Consider the following 19,676-nt stretch of genomic DNA (forward strand, 5'->3'; position numbering starts at 1 on the left):
TTAGAACATGAAGGAAGGCATAGTCTGTTTTAGAATTTAACTCTAAGAGACCTAAGTCTAAGTGTTGCAACATACGATGATAGGTCATTAGAATATGACACATCGATCCATAGTAGTAATAAAAGAAGTCATCTCAAGTTCGTATCCAGTAAGGATCGAGATTTTGACTTGAAGGTCATAATTTGGAGTCTAGCCTGAGGTAGAGAGCAGGTGCACGATCGAGTACTGCATAAAGTCAATAAGTCTGAGAGATAGACTTGAAGGAATGTAGAAGTTATAATTATTACCTAGGACGAAGAGACGACGTATGGAGTCATTATACGACCATGTTTCGTTGATGATTCTGGGACGTAATCATCCTAAGGGGGAGATAATTGTAACGCCCGCAAATCCGGGCTAGTCAATTTAGAGGCAATAGGGGTCGAAAACGACTTTTCGACAAAAGATTATTTAGAATAAATAATCTTAACCAAGTTGTGGAATATGTCACAAGGTTTCCGTACATATAAGGAACGCCGAAATCCGAGTTATAACGAAGAAGTTATGGCCCGTCGAAGTTTTACGGCAAAACCGGCACGACACCGGGAAGCGTAAATAGTCAATTTACGATAGAGCGAGATTTAGCCTTAGCGATCTAAACAAAAGTCGTAGAATATGTTAAACTAAGAACATCGATAAAAAGAACGCCCAAATCTGACTTCGTATGAAGAAGTTATGATTTTTCGAAGTTTCGGACTAGTAGTGTACAGCCCAAAATTCGAATATTAGATCGAGCGGGTTTTAGCCGACACGACCTGAACGAGAATCGAAGATCTCGTTAAGAGTAGCGTAACGAGAAAAAGATGGGCAAAAACGGATGTCGGATGAAGAAGTTATGAGGATTTAACGGACCAATCCTGTCTCGGCCCGTTAATAATATAAAATTTAAAATCGAGCCAAAATTAGCCGACAGATTCTAAACGAAAGTTGTAGAGTACGTTCCCGCCTTCGCGTGGATATAAAGAACGTCAAAAACGGAGCTCGTATGCGAAAGTTATGATTTTTAGAAGTCGAGAATCCAATTTGCGAAGGTTGATAAAGAACTGATGACGTGGCGCTTTGTGGGCCGTCCATCGCTGATCAGATCTCGCTTCGGATGAAGAACACGTCGCCCTCGCTTACGCCCCGCGTCCGAAGCCAGTACGCACCGCGTACCCTCGCCCTTATCTCTTCCGGAGTGCAAGCCAGCTGGTCCGAGGTGGCACCCTTATCCGATGGTTACGCCCCGCGTAGGTCCGAGGTACGCCCAGCGTACCGAGGCCTCGCAGGGCTATAAAAAGGGGCCGAGATTTCTTCATTCTTCACACCATTTTTCACTTCTCTCTCTACATATTTTCTCTCTCTAAGTGCTATAAACCCCCCTAAGCCCTAGTTAAACCCCTAGCACCCTAGGGAAGCCCCGAGGCTCCCGGAGTCCCGAGAAAAAGGAGTTTTTCGGTTTCGAAACGCTGCTCCAATTAAGTTCCGATTTTCGATAAAATTCGCTGTAAGTGTGCTACGCTTACGCAATTTTTAATATAGCTTTCAAATAATTATAGGAATGTTATTAGGTCCTTAAAATAATTATTTAGGCTATTATTATGAGTTATATCGAGTATTATTAACGCTGAATAATACTCTGACTAATTAATTTGTCGCGGTTATCGTTAAACTAAACCCTAGTGGTATCGATACTAGGTTTTATCGAAGGAATATCGTTTTGAGAGTATCGAAGCGCTGTCCGAGTGCTGAGTCACCACCTACTCAGGTGAGTGCATAGTCCCTTTCATCTTACACATAGATATGAAGTATTTTAATATAAATTACGTACTATGTGTGCAAATTGTTTGAATACTTGTTGTCTATGCTGGATGAATGATTTATACATGTTTTAAATGATTTAAACTGTATATTTATTTTATATCTACAAATATGTTGGGATAAAACATGGGTAGATGAAATAGTTGGTGAGTGATGAAATAAAATAATGAGAGATAGGTGATGATAGGAAGGTGATGATAGATAGGTGATTATGAATCGGTGATGTAGGATACTACTACCTTGTCCGACAATTTGGAGATGTAGTCATCTACCAGAGTATGGATGGCGACCACGGACTATTATAGACAACCCCGTGGAAACACCAACAGGCTAGTAACCTGTAGGTGATGAATTACGAGTTCAGGCGATGTTGTAACTACGTATTCATGCAATGATAGTCTAACCCTTATTATGAATTACGAGTCCAGGCGATGTTGTGGCTACGTATTCATGCGATGATAGACTAATCCTTATCATGATTTACAAGTCCAGGTGATGTTGTGGCTGCGTAATCATGCGATGATACCTTAACTCTTGCTAGACACATATTGAGGGAGTAATCCCCGGATTAGTATTGTCTATGCAATGTAGGCGATGATCCTTAGATAAAATTCGTAGGAACAATCATATAAGGAAATACGATGTAAGGAGATGAGAAGTAAATATGATATAGGAGATGACCCTTGAGATAATATCTTTAGGGAAGACTAAAAGAAGATAATGGGGATGGGTAATTGGGTTGATTGTTTGATTGTTTGAACATAATAATTATATTATTGTGGGTTGAAAACCCTATGTACTCACCAGGTTTCCCAACCTGACCCACTCAGTTTATGTATATCACAGGTGACGAAGTGAAGTGACATTACACTGAGAGATTTAAAAGAGATGTAGATCACTAGTGTAAATCATTGTAAGCTCTGTTTATGCTTATGTTTCGGTATTAACGATGACATTCCAAACATTTTAAAATGAAATAAATACGTTTCTTCGAAAATGTTTTAATAACGTATTTACCATGTTTTTTTCTGGGAACAAATTCCGCAACCTTTTATTAAAACGAAGTACTCTAATTTTCATAAAGCATAAACAAAATCGGTCTTTTCTGGCCGTGATTTTGGGGATGTCACAACCTTGATCTTTATTCTCATTCTTCATTTATGGCTTGCACATTTGTTGAATACTTTAACTCAAATTTGACTGGTCTATCCAGACTTGACTGGAACATTTATTAGCAAGCAGACATTGATCTTAAGCATTCACTCAAGGTTTGAGTTTTCAAACCTTCTCCCTACGCATCAGATCGTTCTTGTTCTCACAATTGATATCAGAGCTTGAGTGGTTGTCCTTTGAATCCATAAGATCAGATTATAGTTGTTTTGAAATTACCTTGGTGTTTCAACCATTTCTGTGTTAAGGATAAAAGTTCTTCTATATACCACTTTTGCATGAAGATATCTTAATTTCAATGACTGCTTCTAATCCTCGACAATTGATTTCAATACAAATCGCAAATAGCGTGGGTAGCCCTACACGTGCCCCATTGCTAGTTGTGGAAGAATATGATCACTGGAAAGCTAGAATGGAAAGATTTTTATTAGCCTAAGAGAAAGGTGAAGCTATTTGGAGATTCGTCAAAGAAGGCCCTCATGTTCCTGTAATAACAGTTGTAAGAGATGTTGCTGCTCAGCTTATGGGTCAAGACGAGACTCGTCCAGCTCCTCTAACAGTTGATGATATTGAGAAGTTGCATGTTGATCAAGTCGCCTTCTCTAAAATGGTGTTTGGTTTTCCTCCTTCGCTCTTTGAATACATTAAGTTGTGTAAACCAACAAAAGAAATTCGAGACACTCTCCAAGACCTGATTGAAGGTTCGGAAAACATGAAATATAAGCGTCTCACTTCGGTTGTCAATGACTTTGACACCTTCACTGCCACTCATGGTGAATCAGTGGCCTCAGCTTCTAACCGTTACCGAATAGTAGTCAACAACATGACGGCACATGGGATTGTTCGAACTCCCTTGGAGTACAATCTCAAGTTCATTAACAACCTCGGTAAAGGATGGGGAAATGTGAAATCTTGTCTTCAAAGTAATGGCTCCTTGAAAAAGTTATAGCTCTATCAACCTTTTGATGAACTTCAAGGACATGAATCCAATGTTGCTCAGACCATAAGGGAACTCTCCGTAGGTCCTCTTGCTCTTGTCAACTCCTATGAACCAACCATTCCGAACCTTTCCACCTCGGATCCTTTCAAACCCACTATTCCATCAGTTCAATCTTCCTTACCTGTTTTACCCACATAAAGATATCCTATTGATGACTCCGAAGCTATAGATTATGAACTCCGTTTCCAACAAGAATTTGCTCTACTCTCCATGAAATACAAACGTCCCTTAAATCCTTCTTTCAAACCATACCAAAATCGATTCCATGCTCCTCACCAAAATAATCCTCAACCCTACTCTCCTCCGGAATCTCAACCACCTTCAGAAAATCCTTCCTCATATAAACCGAACATCTCAAAACCAAACTCTGCTTCGGAACCACTGCAAAATCCAAAATCAGACAAGCCAAAAATTGTGTGTCACAAGTGTGGACATGCAAACCACTTTGTAAAATGTAACGACCTAAAATTCAAGACCCAAAAATTTCTTTTAATAAAACATTACTTTAAACAAAGTCATCATTCCAAAGCATAGTTTGAGTATAAGTTTTCAAAACACATATTCATTATCAGAGTAAACATTCCCAGGCTGACTAATCTATGGTGTGTGCCATGCGATCACCCCGAGCTCCTCCCTCCGCTACCAGAAGTACCTGAAAACAACACTGAGAACCGTAAGCACGAAGCTTAGTGAGTTCCCCACCTTACCACATACCATGCATAACCACATTTTGCACATACTGGGTCACGCCCGCTATCCGGGGCCTCGCCCCCTACTTCGGGCCTCGCCCGCTACAACGGCCCCGCCGCTCCAGGCCCCGCCTGGCTTCGAGCCCCGCTCGGATACAGATCTGTTTCACTTAGGCCTCGCTTGTCACAGGTCCCCGCCCACTAACATATAATAACACATACATATATCACATAACATCACATAAGCTAGACATATACTAACGGCTTTTGCTCTAAGGCCTCGCCTATCTCCGGGCCCCGCCCGTGTCCTGCTACTGATGAGTCATGGAACCTCGTCCATACTCCTGCTGATAGTGAGATACGGGCCCCGCTCGTCCTCACTCCTTTCCTAACTTGGGCCTCGCCCCTGGACTGCTGCTACTGAGATGTGGAACACCATCCACACTCTGCTATTGGTGAGATACGGGACCTCGCCCCCACTCACCTCCCTACCAGGCACATACAAGTATCACACAGACAACAAGTATAAACTATTACATAAACCACTCCTTGGGCACCCGCCCTCTATCATTGGACCTCGTCCGAATACCATACTAGCATATTGTGCCTAGGGCTAACCCCCGGGTCTTCTATTCATAACTACATGGGCCGGCATTGTGGCCGTAGACCCATCCATACAAAGGGAAACTCACCTAATACTGCTGAACTGCTGCTGCTAATCCCTTTGACCGCTACCCGACCACTGACTCCGAACTGCTGCTCCACTAGCTCCCCGAGCTACCAATATCAACACATTACTTAGTCTAACTGACCTTCAAAGGTCAACCAAGTCAACCCTTGCCAAAGTCAAAGTCCTGGTCAAAGTCAACCTTCCAGGTCAACCCTACTCGCCGAGTCCACTTACTGACTCGCCGAGTTCTTATGCTCAAAGTCCTTCCAATCGCGACTTGACTCGCCGAGTCAGCCCCTGACTCGCCGAGTCTACAGATTCCTGAATCCTGTCCTGACCAACTCACTAAGTCCTTGCTCGACTCGCTAACTCGAGTCTTAACTCGAAGGGTTTGGGACCACGCGACCTGACTCGTCGAGTCCAATAACAGACTCGCCGAGCATAAGGCAATCTCCAACCAACTCGCCGAGTTGTTCATCCAACTCGCCGAGTTCATGCCCATCTTCATCCGACTCGACGAGCTGTTCATCACACTCGTCGAGTTCCTCCTCATCTTCAAGCCACTCGTCGAGTCCACTCGAAGGACTCGCCGAGTCCGTTCAGATCTACATACATGCAGAGGACTTTCGAGTCATGCATGGACTCCAAACTGTAGATCTACCCTTCCCAAGCCTATCCCCCACGTAAAGTTGCAAACTTTACGTGTAAAATGGAGATCTAGGCAAAATGCACCATAAACTAGGGTTTAAGGCCAAGGGGCTCCAAAATCCATTCAATGGCTGATACTTTACAGGATTCTAAACCAAAACAAGCATGGATCTGAGGTAGCAACCTCAGATCTGGACCTCAAGCTCGAGATTGATCTTAGACATAGCTTAAAAGCCCCAAAACTCATAACCAAAGAAGATCTAAAGGAGAGGAACGACTTAATACCTTCAAATGCTCAGAAATGTTCCCCAAACTTCGGATTTGCTGCAGTTCCTTGAAGCCTCAATGATTCCTTCCCTCCTTCTTCCTTCAAATCACCCACAAAATGGAAAAGAGCTTGAATAAGCAACAATGACAGTTTAAGGTTCATATTCTGGGTTGGAGAGGCAGTAAAGGAGCCCTAGGAAGAAGAATGAGACGTTTAAATAGGCTCCAAGCCCCGGATTTAGGGTTTTCCTCGCACAGACCCTACTCGCTGAGTCGCCTAGGCTGACTCGCTGAGTTGGTCACTTACTCCTCGACTCGGATCTCGCTCGGACTCGCCGAGTTTCTCCTTGGACTCGCCGAGTCCTTCCTAAATTTAGGGTTTCCTTACTTTCTTGGCTTTCGAAATCTTGGGTGTTACATAAAAGATTGCTTGGCTGAAGCTCCGCAAAAGCCAAAGATCAAGGACAGTGCATACTACGCCCGAAAAGCTCAAGAGATGGAAGAAAGTGAAAAAGCCTTTGTAACAACTATATCAAGGGATGTAGAAGGATACTGGTCATCCGGAGATGATGATGACATGGTGACTGGAAGAAACATGTGCTTGATGGCTAGACAAACTGTTGAATGTGATGAAAGCTATTGGTCCTCTGGGTCTGAGGATGAAGATGATGTTGTTGAGCCACACTAGTGCTACATAGCCACCAACGATCCACCTGGTCGAAGCATTATTCAACAGGTAAAACTTATTATTACTGATAATAATTTTGATTTGTCTCTTTGTAAGCCTTACCTAACCCATATCCAAATATATATATATGAGCACCATCTATAAAGCCTATGAGTCAGCCATAGAAGCCAGTGAGAAGGAGTGTGAATTAAATCGTCTTAGGTTATGTTTTAAGGATAAAAAGTTGAAAATCGAGTCTTTAGAGCACGAGCTTGTAATTTCAAATGAGGAATGTATCATTTTAAAAGACAAATGTGAAATCACCTATTCCGAAAGAAATGTCTTGATTTCTGATAACAAACGCCTCAATGCTAAGATAGATGTTTTGCACAATTCTATTGACATACTTGAATCAAATCTATAAATGACTCATAACTTTCGTCATCCATGGTCAAAAGCTCCTGGTCTTGGAAGCGAGTTTCCGAAACCAATTGCCCGTCCCTTGAAGGAATTGCAAAATTTGACATTTATGGGAGAGGTTCCGAACATCAAACATTCAGACACCCCTCCCATCCACTCATCTAAGGTACCCCTCAATGTTTCAAAAACACATGCACATACTCACGGGGAGTATGCACATAATCCACCCTCACCTTCTCAAAAAGGTGATGCCAGTGTTGAGCATAGTTCCTTGCCCCCTGGAACAAACCCACGTATCACTTTTGCTATCCCAACTTCTTCTACACGCGCACACTCTGGAACCCTGTTCCAAACCCCAAGCATTCCGAGGTTGTAGTTGTCCCTCTAACCTCAGATGTTGCAACTGGTTTGATACCTGGTAAGGGTACAGGACAACCAGGAATTAATGATCCTTTGTGGGAAGACTTTGTAAACAGGGCACACTCAAGGCATCCGATAGAGCTCATTGGATTGCAGTTAAGAATATTCTTAAGTACATGCGAAGGACCAAGGAATGGTTTCTAGTCCTCAGTGGGAGTGATGACTTAAGGGCACGAGGGTATAGTGATGCTAGTTTTCAGACGGATCGGGATAATTACCGATCGCAGTCGGGTTAGGTCTTTACCCTAAATGGAGGAGCAGTGACATGGAAAAGTTCCAAGCAGGAGACCGTAGCTGATTCAACGTGCGAATCAGAGTACATTGCGGCGAGCGAAACGTCAAAGGAGGCTATATGGTTGAAGAACTTCATTGGAGACCTTGAAGTTATGTCATCCATAAAGGAGCCAATGGAAATTTTTTGTGATAATGAAGGAGCGGTTGCCTTAACCAAGGAACCAAGAGATCATGGCAGATCTCGACATATCGACAGAAAATACCATTTTATCAGACATCGGGTAGAAGAGGGACTCCTCGTTGTGAAGAGGGTATCATCAAAATAAAACCCAGCATATCCCCTTACGAAGGGACTGAGTAGGGTCAAACACTTGCAGCACGCTAGGAGCATTGGGCTGAAGGATAATATAAGTTTGGATTAGATAGCAAACTTGTAATAGATATTTTGTACTTAACATTTGATGAATAAATAAAGTTGTGTTATTTATGAGTAAAGCTATTGTCTTGTGTTGGTTATTTATCTATTGTTTCAATTTGCATGTTTTGACTTCCTGAATGATAAGATTATTCGAACAATCCACAGTCGTTCATATTTTGGAAGTAAATGTGAATGAAGACTATCGTGAATTGTTTGTAGATTGTCTAAAAGGTTTTGGGCATAGAAAAGGTTTGCTGCAAAGTTCATGAGTGCTTATGAATATTATTTGAGCATTGGAATAAACCCACGTTTGTTGGTATCACTTCATGGTGTTTTGCCTTAAGTGATAGCAAAGCGATAATATCATATAGTCTTAAAACTTAGAGATATGATTGTTGTTTACTGGTTGGTTATGCATTGATGTTGTGTAAACACATTAGTAACTTGATGTTATAAAACACATTGTTGTGTATGATTCAATTAGTAAATAATAGATGCATATGAGTCGAAGTTGATATGTTCCTTTTATTCTATGAGAATAAAAGTGATATCTTGGCCACTCGATGATTTAGTTTGACTTATGTGTCGGGCCCGGTTAGAATGAAGTTGATGTGTTCAACTAAATTCTATGTCAAACAAATCATAGATCGAGGAACAAATGCTGGACAATAAGCATTGTCAGCATGGTATCTAGAACAGAGAATTATACGATCCCTTATCTGAAGGACAAGTTACTGATTAGAGTTGACAACGAAGTATAAGAGCTACGATTGCTAATCGGATCCTGAGGTCATATGTGAGATATAGTTACTAGAATTATCCAAGTGGGAGACTGTTGGATTAGTGTCTAAGCCCGTAACTATATTTGGTATGTACTTGACCCGTTTGTGCATGGTCCTTTTGGCTTGCCTTCACCAAAGAAACTTGACAAGGTAATTTAAGGAGAGAGAGAGAATATTATGGTTTATTAATATATTATAAGAATAATATATTAAAGGAGAAATCACATTTATTTAATTAGTATTGGTCATAAATTAATTAGGAATTAATTTAGTGATTAAAAGAGATAAATTAAATAAAGGGGCATAAACTGTCAAATGTATGATAGTTGAGTTTTGGGATGGGAAACCTAATGGACTTAAGGGGGAACGAAATTATGATGGGGATCCATCATATTTTCGTCCAAGGCCTTATTCCAGAAGGTTCCTTGGGCTGCTTGGTGGCTAAGCCGTCCATTAGGGTTTAGACTGAAACCCTAGCAACCTGCAGTATAAATATGACCCCTAGGCTATGGAAATCGGCTACACTTGATTCCAAGAGAACCCTAGGGCCGATTTTAGCATCTCTCACCCTCTCTCATATTGCCTTCTTGCTTGTGGGGTTTGTGAACCATTGGAGGAGTTACAATTGTGACTCTAAGCTCAAGATCAAGAAGACTACAAGGATTTCAAGCTTTTTGAAAGAGGTAAATCACTTAGATTTGTTCTTATGATGCTAATTTCGAAATATATATGATAGATCTAGGGTTGCAAGTCTTGGATTCAAAGTATGTACAATAGAGAAACCTAGATCCAAGCATTAGGTTTTGTATGAGCACATAGGATTGTTCTTATGCATAAAACCCATCAGTTTTCGGTCCGAGGGTTTTGCCTTATGCGAGGGTTTTCGGTCCTTGATCATCATTTTGTAACACTTATCAATTAAAACATTAGATAAGCTTCTAAATAATTAATAAATCAATAATTTGACTTTTATTTAACAAGTTTTTGACTTTTGTTGATTGGGGTTGACTTTTACATACTTGAAAATAATGGGTTGTCACAAAATCCAAATTATCACGAAGAAGTTATGACCCGTCGAAGTTTTGCGACAAAATCGGTACGACATTTGTATCATAAAAAGTGAGTTTGCGATCAAATACTTTTTAGCCTTAGCAATCTAAACGAAAGTCATAGTATACGTTAAACCGAGAGTGTGAATATAGAGAATGTCCAAATCTTACTTCGTTAGAGGAAGTTATGATTTTTCTAAGATTTGGCATAACAGTATGCAACCCGGAAATCACATTTTAGAACAATCAATTTTTAGCCGATACAATCTAAACGAGAATCGAAGATCTTGTTAATAGGAGCTCAACGATATAAAGACAGTCGAAATCGGACGTCGGATGACAAAGTTATGAATTTTTAACGGACTTTAACTGTCTAAGCATGTTAAAATATAAATTTAAAAATAAATTCAAAATTAGCCGACGGATTCTAAACGAAAGTCGTAGATCACTTCGCTACCTATGCGTGGATATAAAGCACGTCAGAAACGAAGCTTGTATGCGAAAGTTACAAAATTTAGAAGATAATTAATTTATGGGTTAAGTTCTGGAGCTGACACGTGGAAAGATCTCAGTCCCACCTTCTTCCCCACGGCTTTGCACACGGTGCTGACACGTGGCCTACGTATACCTAGCGTAAGGCTTGGTACGCCCAGCATACCGTGTATGCCCAACGTACTTCGAAATTACACCCCGCGTAATGCATTTTCCCAACCTATAAATAGAGGTGCAAATCTCTCATTTTCTTCACACCTTTTCTTACCAATCTCTCCCAATACCCCCAAACCCCCTCTTCCATTATCTAACACTTCCTAAGTGTTATAGGAGAGTCCCGGAGCACCAGAAGGCTCCGAGTAGAAGAGCTTTCGGCCCAGAAGTTCTGCCGAGCAGAGTCCGGTTCCTCGCTAAACCCCCTTGTAAGTGAGTTATGCTTACCCTAATTTAAGTATAACTTATGTTTAAGTTCATTATTGTTATTATGAACCTATAAACAAGATTTCCCCCTGTTTGCTTATTTGGATGATACGTTGATTGTAGGGACTCTAGGGCTTAGATCTAAAACCTAAAGGTGTCTAGAAGGATAAATTTTCCAACTTTATCCTCTAGAACCACTCTGAATGCTCTAAAGCCAATAAAAAAGGTTGGAAAGCTCAAAAGCTTAGCCATGTGGTTCAAGACTCTAAGGATCTAGAATCCTTTCTTTCCAGAAGAGGTTCTAATCCTCAAAACGTTCTAAAGATGGAGACTTTATGGACATGCATCCCAATGCATCTTGAAGTCAAAAGGGCCAAAGAGGGAAAATATGCCCTAAAATCCATGCATGGCATCCATGCTTGACTAAAAGCTAGATCTAGCCCACCATGGGACCATTTTGCCCTGGAGATTCCTAAAGTTGCAAACTTTATGAACCCCATGCATGAAATCAACAAGAATGATAGGAAATGAAGATTATACTCAAGATCTAGTCATATTCTAAGATAAAAATTGAATCTTGAGTGCTTACAATAGTCCACAAGATGGTCAAGATCAAGAGTGAGGGATTTGTTTGTTGGATCTTCTCCTTCTTCTCACTATCTTCTTCTTCTTAAGCTCCAAAAGTCACTCTAGCTCACAATATGAGAGAAAATGGAGATTAGGGTTTAGCACTGGCGTTCATAGGGTTTGGAGCCTGATGGAAGGTCAGCTTCAAGGTTTTAAAGAGATTATATAGGGTGAAAACCCTAAAATTTAGGGTTTTCCTTTACAGTGCCTACTCGTCGAGTTGGGCCTTCCAACTCGTCGAGTAGGTCCTCCATCCCGCGTCCCACAATGACCTCTACTCGACGAGTTGGAGCTCCCCAACTCGTCGAGTTCCAATGTAAAACCCTAAAATTCTGAAGAAAAAAAATTTAATACCTAAAACGAGCGTTACAAGTTGGTTCTCCGTTGTATATATTTGACAACTCTATGTAAGACCTACAAAATTAATAGACTATTTGATTTTTGGTTAAATCCTGGGAAATGGTAAATAAGATTAGTGTTATCTGTCATTTTCTATAACAAAAATAATAGTACTATTTAAATTTAATGTTAAAGAAAATAAGGAAATCTACTGAAAAATCTTATGTTTAGGCTTAATAATCGATTTAGTTCTTATCTTTTATAGTCAATTAAATCACAAAAACCAGAATTTGCATTCATTTTGATCATTTTCCCCAATCAATAGGTCATCTAGTTTTAAAAAATTATACTTTTGGTCCAGTTTTTAAATTTTATTACAAATTTGGTCCCAAATTTACACTTTTGGCCTTGATTACAAAATTTTGTTACAAACTCATCCTAAATTTATTTTTTTACATCTTTTTTTTTTCAAAATATTGTTTCAAATATGTTTTTTTGCTTTATTAAATAATATTGATTCAAAAAAACATATTTTATATAAAAACATTCTTTTTTCTATATAAAAACTTTTTTTAAAAACATTTTTATATATGAAATACTTATTTATAAAACTTAGTGTATATATATATATATATATATATATATATATATATATATATATATATATATCCGTTTTTTTTTAAATGTATACAAATACGGAATTTTAAAAAACTATATACAAACATGCTTTTATAAAAAAAAAAGTATATACAAACACATATTTCATAGTAACCGTATTTTATGGCGGAGCTACATGTGGCGGTGGGGGTATTACATCCCCAAAAAAATATTTTATATATATAAAAAAATTATTTGTAAACATGTTCTATGTTATTGCACCCCCAGATAAACGGATTGTACCATGGGTTTTAATGTACGGGATATACCAACTATATAAACTATGTATTAACAATGTTTGTATCTCCATATCAAAATTTCTAGCTTCGCCTATGACACAAATAGATGTTATATATATATATATATATATATATATATATATATATATATATATATATATATATATATATATATATATATATATATATATATATATATATAAATGTGTTTGTATATATTTTTTTAAATCACATGTTTTATACATATTTTTGTATAAAATTATGTTTGTATATACAAATGTATTTATTATAAAATTAGTGCTTATAAATAAAATGTATACAAATATGTTTTTATAAAAAAATATATATACAAAAGCCTATTTTTGTGCATATAAAACATAAATATATGCAAATACATTTACTATGAAATATGTGTCTATATACATTAGTTTATAAAATGTGTTTGTATTGATTTTTTTATATATAAAAACGTGTTTGTATACAAATGTATTTATTATGAAATAAGTGTTTGTATATTTCGTTTCTATAAAATACGTTCTTGTATATATTTTTTTAAAAACAAATATATATATATATATATATATATATATATATATATATATATATATATATATATATATATATATATATATATATATATATATTCACACACACACACACGCATAATAAATACCTAATTTTATAAATAGGTATGTCCCATACAAAAATGTTTAAAAAAATTATATAGAAAAAAAGTTTTTTTACATGAATATGTTTTTTTTTGTATAAATATGATTTTATAAAGCAAAAGAAACATATTTGAAACAAAATTTTAAATAGAAAAGATGTAAAAAAAACTAAATTTAGGATGAATTTTAACAAGTTTTGTAAATCTAGGCAAAAAGTGTAAGTTTTGGACCAAATTTTTATTAAAATTTGAAATCTAGGCCAAAATTGTAAATTCTGAACCAAATTTGTAATAAAATTAAAATCTAGGCCAAAAGTGTATTTTTTGATAGTTGGGTGACTTGTTGACATGACAGGGGTTTAAATGAATATATTTTTCAGTTTTTGGGACTAAATTGAATAAAAAAAAGATAATGACTAAGTCGTTTACGAGACCTAAATATAAAGATTTTTCAGTAGATTTCCTAAAAAAAATCAAAAATAGGTGTTCTCCAGAATGATAATCTTTTTAATAATATGTCCTCCAGACTCGATATGGGTTGGGGCACCCGACCTGATTTAGTGGTCTCCCTGTTTTTAGCTTGTTTTCATATTAATGGTACACATCCTCTTTGCTTGTTAACAAAAATAGTTTCAGAAGATGAAGAGTTTGCATCATCGATATGTTCTTTGTCTGCTTATATGTTTTGTGAACATTTTATTAATTTAGATAGTGTAAAATCATTGGAGTAATTTTTTTTGTCTAGAATACGATAATTGTGTCCGAAATACACCGAATTGGTCCCTAGTTCGTTGAACTTAGGGTCAAAATACATAGATATTGCATATTCATGAGTAAATTACACGATTGGTACCTATGGTTTGGGATAATTTGCACGTTTGGTCCCTAACTTATTTTTTTAACTCGGAAAGTCCCTATTGTTTGTTTTTGTTACGCGCTTGGTCCCTACTGTTTGTTTTTGTTACACGATTGGTCCCTCTCTTACCTAAAAATACTATTATTTAAATAGGAAAAAATTGTGGGATATATAAGGTAAGACGAGGGAGGTTGGGGTTCAGGTGTGTTTATTTGAAAATTTTAAAAAATCAAGGGCAAAATAGTTTTTTTTAGGTAAGAAAGGGACCACGCGTATAACAAAAACAAACAGTAGGGACCTTCAGAGTTAAAAAAATAAATTAGGGACCAAACACGTAAATTACTCTAAACCATAGGTCCATTCGTAATTTACTCCATATTCATCAATAGCTACTCTTAGATGGGCCTTTATTTGGTCTCCAAAACACAATAAGTTGTCTTGAACACGAGCTTGTAAGATAACATGTACAAAGTTGGTTATTATTTTTGCTTTAAAAATCAACACATAGTCCTCTAATGAAACATTTTGCAATTTTATAATGAACCTTGTGTAACATAGCTATTTGCATCCAATCCATACCCATCCTACAAAACCAACAATAAACAAGATATTCTCTTCTTCGTTCTTCTTAACTTGTTCTATCAAAATACAATATTATAACTAAATGCCAAGATACTCTTCTACTCATACAAACAAACAAACCCAATATTTCTCACTTGTAAATTTTGTCAAATAATACAATAACAACTCATCAATATTCTCTCTCACCCATTCCATTCCCATCACAGTAACATCTTCATTACCGGATTGAAAACTTCTCATTTCCATTTCCATTATAATAATTTTATCTAAACACCCAAAATTCAACCTCTTCACGCATGCAAATCTTTATCTGAACTCCACACACCTAACTTCTGAGGACTACTTTCGCTTACAGTGTTCACTCCGTTTTCCACATTTATCAAAGGATCACTCTCGCTCTCCTTCAATAACATAAAACAAATCAGACAACAACAAAAATACATGAAACAACAAAGGAATGGAATGGAATTGATGATTACCTGAGATAACTGTGTTAATGGTTCAATGACTTTTGGTTGAGCATCACGAGTACAGAAATAAGAATAGAGCACCATGCCAACAACAGCAATGAGGATTCCAAGAATGTTTCTCCAACTAAATGGATCATGTAATAAAACATATCCAAAAGCCAAAACTAGGCATGTTTTTAAATGACCTAATACTTGATAAGTTACAGGAGATGTTTTTCCAATCACTAAGAAAGTACTGAAGTTTACTGATACTGATATCATGCAAGAAAGGACAATAAACCCCTGCAATTTTGGATTAGATGGTTAAAAATAGCAATATGATTTCACTTCTTTCTATTGTTAAAAGTGTGTTGATGTTTCTTGCATTGAACTTCAAGAGATTAAAAAAAAGGGCATTTTTGGTACTAACCAGGACTAGAGGAGTATATTTGAAGGCAAAAACGTTCTTATTTGTCAAAAGGGCGTCTAAAAATGGGCCCACGATGAACAATGTAAGAGCTTGATAAGGGCAAGATTGGTATAGAAGTTGAGTTGATGAAACCTTGTATTTCTTCTGGATTGTATTTGTCATCTGAGATGGATCTGTTAAGATTCAACATATAGGCCCCACATGACATAACATAGCAAATGTCAATGTGAAAAAATATTCTAATTTTTTGTCCTACACAAAATGACGTAAATACCCTTGTGATTTTCAACGTTAAGAAAAAAGCCATAGAATGCTTGTCAATGGGACAAAATTGCAATCTTTTGCTTCACCAGAAAAAGGTGGGACAAGGATTTGATTTGGATCTCTCATGTGAAAAAGACGTAAATACCCTTGTGATTCTCACCATTAAAAAAAGCCCTAGAAAGCTTGTCAACGGGACAAAATTGCAATATTTTGCCTCACCCAAAAAAGATGGGACAAGGATTTGATTTGGATGTCTCATATGTGAAAAAGACGTAAATACCCTTGTGATTCTCAACGTTAAGAAAAAAACCATAGAAAGCTTGTCAACGGGACAAAATTGCAATCTTTTGTCAAAAAGGTGGGACAAGGATTTGATGGGATGTCTCATATGTGAAAAAGACGTAAATACCCTTGTGATTCAAAACATTTAAAGCAAGGATACAATCTGAGCAACACAAGTTGTAAGGACTGCTAGCAGGGATAAAACACTGCCCAACATGTTGAGTTGCAGGTCAGTTACAGTTGCAATACCAACTCCCATGAGAAGAACAGTAAGTGAGAAACGGATCTTCTTGCTGTAAAAAGTGATAAGTCACCTCAAATATGAGTCATGAGGGTAAAATTGTCCGAATGGACAAGAAATTTCTGAAAAGTAAATCTTGAAGAGAAAATGGTAAGAAAAAGAAAGGTTAAAAAAGGTTAACCTGAATTGTTTGCTGAAGAAAAGAGTCTCTAAAAGAACAGTGCATGGGATGATTGCTAATTTGGTCATCTGAAAAGAAACCATGAAAAAACAAACATTACATTTCCCTAAAACTAATGAAAATATTAAGTGTAAACGAACATTTTATACAATTTTGAAAGATTTTAACACAATAGGTAATGATTATTAATTTTTTTTGTCATCTTTAGCTGCATTTGCATGAGTTGTCTCAATTATGATCTTCCATAACTACAGGGAAGAATCACTATCTGTTTGGTTAGACGGAATGGAATGGAATAAGCAAGGTAATGGAATTAGTCATTACCATTCCATGATCATATTTTATAGCACTCCATAATGGAACAAGGAAAAAGAATCTCTAGTTAGCAAATGAAAGGAATCACATTCCTTAAAAAATGGTCCATTCTATTCCATCAGACAAAACAAACACTAACTCTTTTTCATTCCAATTGAAAGAACCATTTCATTCCTTCTCTGATTCCATCATACCAAACACTGGAAGTTATAAAAAACTTTACCTGGTAAAAGCCAACAGAATTGAAACCGAGGCTAAGGTTTAAAAGCCCAATAGAGGTCCCATTCAATATGCCAAAGCCCATTACAGCTTTAGGATCAAAAGGCTTGTGCTCGAAAAATTTCATCCATAATGCCACATGTAGTGAACAAAATGTGACTAAAAGATGCCAGCTTGTCAAAGTTGTAGCTGAGAGAACAAGGAATCAAGTCAAAACCAACACAAGTATGAAATAGGAACATCCATTAAATGGTTTTAACTATGCAGAAAGAAACTCATGTCAAATCAAGGTATAAGAAAAACTCCAAATTCCTATCATAATAGATGAGTTAACATGTTGGTTAACTGTAGGTGGATCAGCACATCAAGATTCAAAACAAAGCAAGATGTGTGTAGGTGGATCATCAGTTATTAGTTAATCTTTTCCAGCCATGGGAAAGCATCAGGGCTTTAGGATAGGAATAGGGCCACATGAACATGAAGGAAGATAGTTAAGAGAGATTTGAACAACATATTACATATACCAAATGATGTGTGGGTAGTTGTTCAAGCTTAAACCTAAGACCTCACTTATGGAAGATAGGATCATATCTCTGAATTATGAAGCTTCGGTGATCCACAGAAAGAAATAAAAGAGTAATTAAACTTGGTGCAAAAGATCAATGGCTTACCGAACGTAAAACCAAGGGTGCTGATGAGCGCTTTGTTGCAAATTACAATCGAAACCGAAGAAACCACAGACAAACCTAACGCCCCGATTGTTCCCAGCTGAAACCGCTGTCCTTCACTCATCTTCTTTGCTCACCGACAATAATGGTGCTGAGTGATACGTTTCGTTTATCGCTTCAAATGTAGATCTTGATTTCAAAACCTACGTAATAAACAAGGTATTATTATAGGTACAATTTCAACATCACAGTTACTTTTTGTTAAATCAAAGTAAATCCAAACGTAGAAAGCATCAGAAGTCGAATTTTACCTCGCTCAAGTGAATTACGAACAGACAAACTGCAAGGCACGGAAATTAAAAACGTAAGTACAAATAAACACCTGTGAAATTCCGCATTTAAAAAATCAAAACCCTAGATCTGCAACTGTAGATTTGGGTACGTGGAAACCTTTCAAATTTAGAAAGAAAGAAAAACGCAAAAGCGAATGCGAATGCGAATACGAATGCGAATGCTCACCTGAAACTGAAGCTGATATGACTGTGAAACTGACAATGAGTATCGGATCGAAATATGTGTAAATATAGTATGAGATTAAATTAAAATATTACCCAAATTGATCTAAACCCCCAAATCCCAATTTCCTTTTTAATGGGGGCGGAAAGGTGGAGGAAGTTAATGCCACCAAAAGTTGACTTGTTTTTAAAATGTGATTTTCCGGCAGGTTTCACGCCGGCGGATCATGAGTTTAAATGCTTCAATGGAATCACGAAAATGGATTTTCATGGGGTTTATCTTATTCATTTCAGTTTTGGTTGTTGGTGTTTCAAATCTTTAAAGATTTTGTATCTACCTACCCAAACTTAGATCATGTAAACGAAAGCCAATGCAAATGCTTCTTACTTTAGAATCTCATCATTGAGGCTCCTAAATGCCAAACTACTTATTTATACATCATACTACTTATTTATACATCATACTTTCACAATATATGTATGTGGAAGCATTTAAGTTTGCCAATTGTTACTTTTCAATGTTATCATTATAACATGTACTCACCTATGCATGATTACTTTCCATGTTCTACTTTACTCATCTAGGTAATATACTTTTATCAAAAGCAACATAGGCATTGTCTTATCATACATTACTCATATAGGTAATGTACTTACATAAAAATAATGATTACCCTCCATGTTCTACATTACCCATTTTGAAGTGCATATGGTGAAGCGAAAGCATTTTACAGGGGCTACACTATTTTATAGTGGGTCTACTGCGAAATGTGTGGTTACATTGCGAATAGATGAAATTTTGGGCTATTTTTGACAAATCATTAAGGAAATTGGACAAAGCGATATCGTATTGGGGGCAAAAAAAAAAAGCATTTTACAGGGGCTACACTATTTTTTAGTGGGTCTACTGCGAAATATATGGTTACATTGCGAACAAATGAAATTTTGGGCTATTTTTGA

General features: G+C 37.0%; 1 protein-coding gene across 3 annotated transcripts; it reads right to left on the minus strand.

Annotated features, from left to right (window-relative positions):
* Positions 1 to 15,169: 15,169 nt before the first annotated feature.
* On the minus strand, positions 15,170 to 19,017 carry LOC111881050 (UDP-xylose transporter 2). 3 transcript variants are annotated; one of them, XM_023877441.3, is made up of 9 exons: positions 18,813 to 19,017; positions 18,513 to 18,541; positions 18,205 to 18,404; positions 17,538 to 17,722; positions 17,000 to 17,067; positions 16,738 to 16,870; positions 16,032 to 16,193; positions 15,632 to 15,904; positions 15,170 to 15,553 (listed from the first exon to the last, which is right to left on the minus strand). In XM_023877441.3, exons 3-9 carry the CDS (start codon positions 18,323 to 18,325, stop codon positions 15,443 to 15,445), a joined length of 1,053 nt encoding a protein of 350 aa, XP_023733209.1. In that variant the 5' UTR covers positions 18,326 to 18,404; positions 18,513 to 18,541; positions 18,813 to 19,017; the 3' UTR covers positions 15,170 to 15,442. The 3 variants fall into 3 exon arrangements, with proteins under 3 accessions (XP_023733209.1, XP_023733208.1, XP_023733210.1); XM_023877440.3 differs by having other exon boundaries at positions 18,721 to 19,016; XM_023877442.3 differs by lacking the exons at positions 18,513 to 18,541; positions 18,813 to 19,017 and having other exon boundaries at positions 15,170 to 15,904; positions 18,205 to 18,325.
* Between the last annotated feature and the right edge of the window lie 659 nt (positions 19,018 to 19,676).

Source organism: Lactuca sativa, chromosome 8 (genome assembly GCF_002870075.4).
Source record: "Lactuca sativa cultivar Salinas chromosome 8, Lsat_Salinas_v11, whole genome shotgun sequence".
Lineage (NCBI taxonomy): Eukaryota > Viridiplantae > Streptophyta > Magnoliopsida > Asterales > Asteraceae > Lactuca > Lactuca sativa.

Bases quoted from the DNA above. Each gene is read 5' to 3' on its own strand.
- LOC111881050 (XM_023877442.3), bottom strand. From the start codon at position 18,325: ATGAGTGAAGGACAGCGGTTTCAGCTGGGAACAATCGGGGCGTTAGGT. The intron at 17,723-18,204 runs GTAAGCCATTGA...TTGTTCTCTCAG, and splicing joins CACCCTTGGTTTTACGTTCG to CTACAACTTTGACAAGCTGG. The intron at 15,905-16,031 runs GTTAGTACCAAA...CCAAAATTGCAG, and splicing joins AATATACTCCTCTAGTCCTG to GGGTTTATTGTCCTTTCTTG.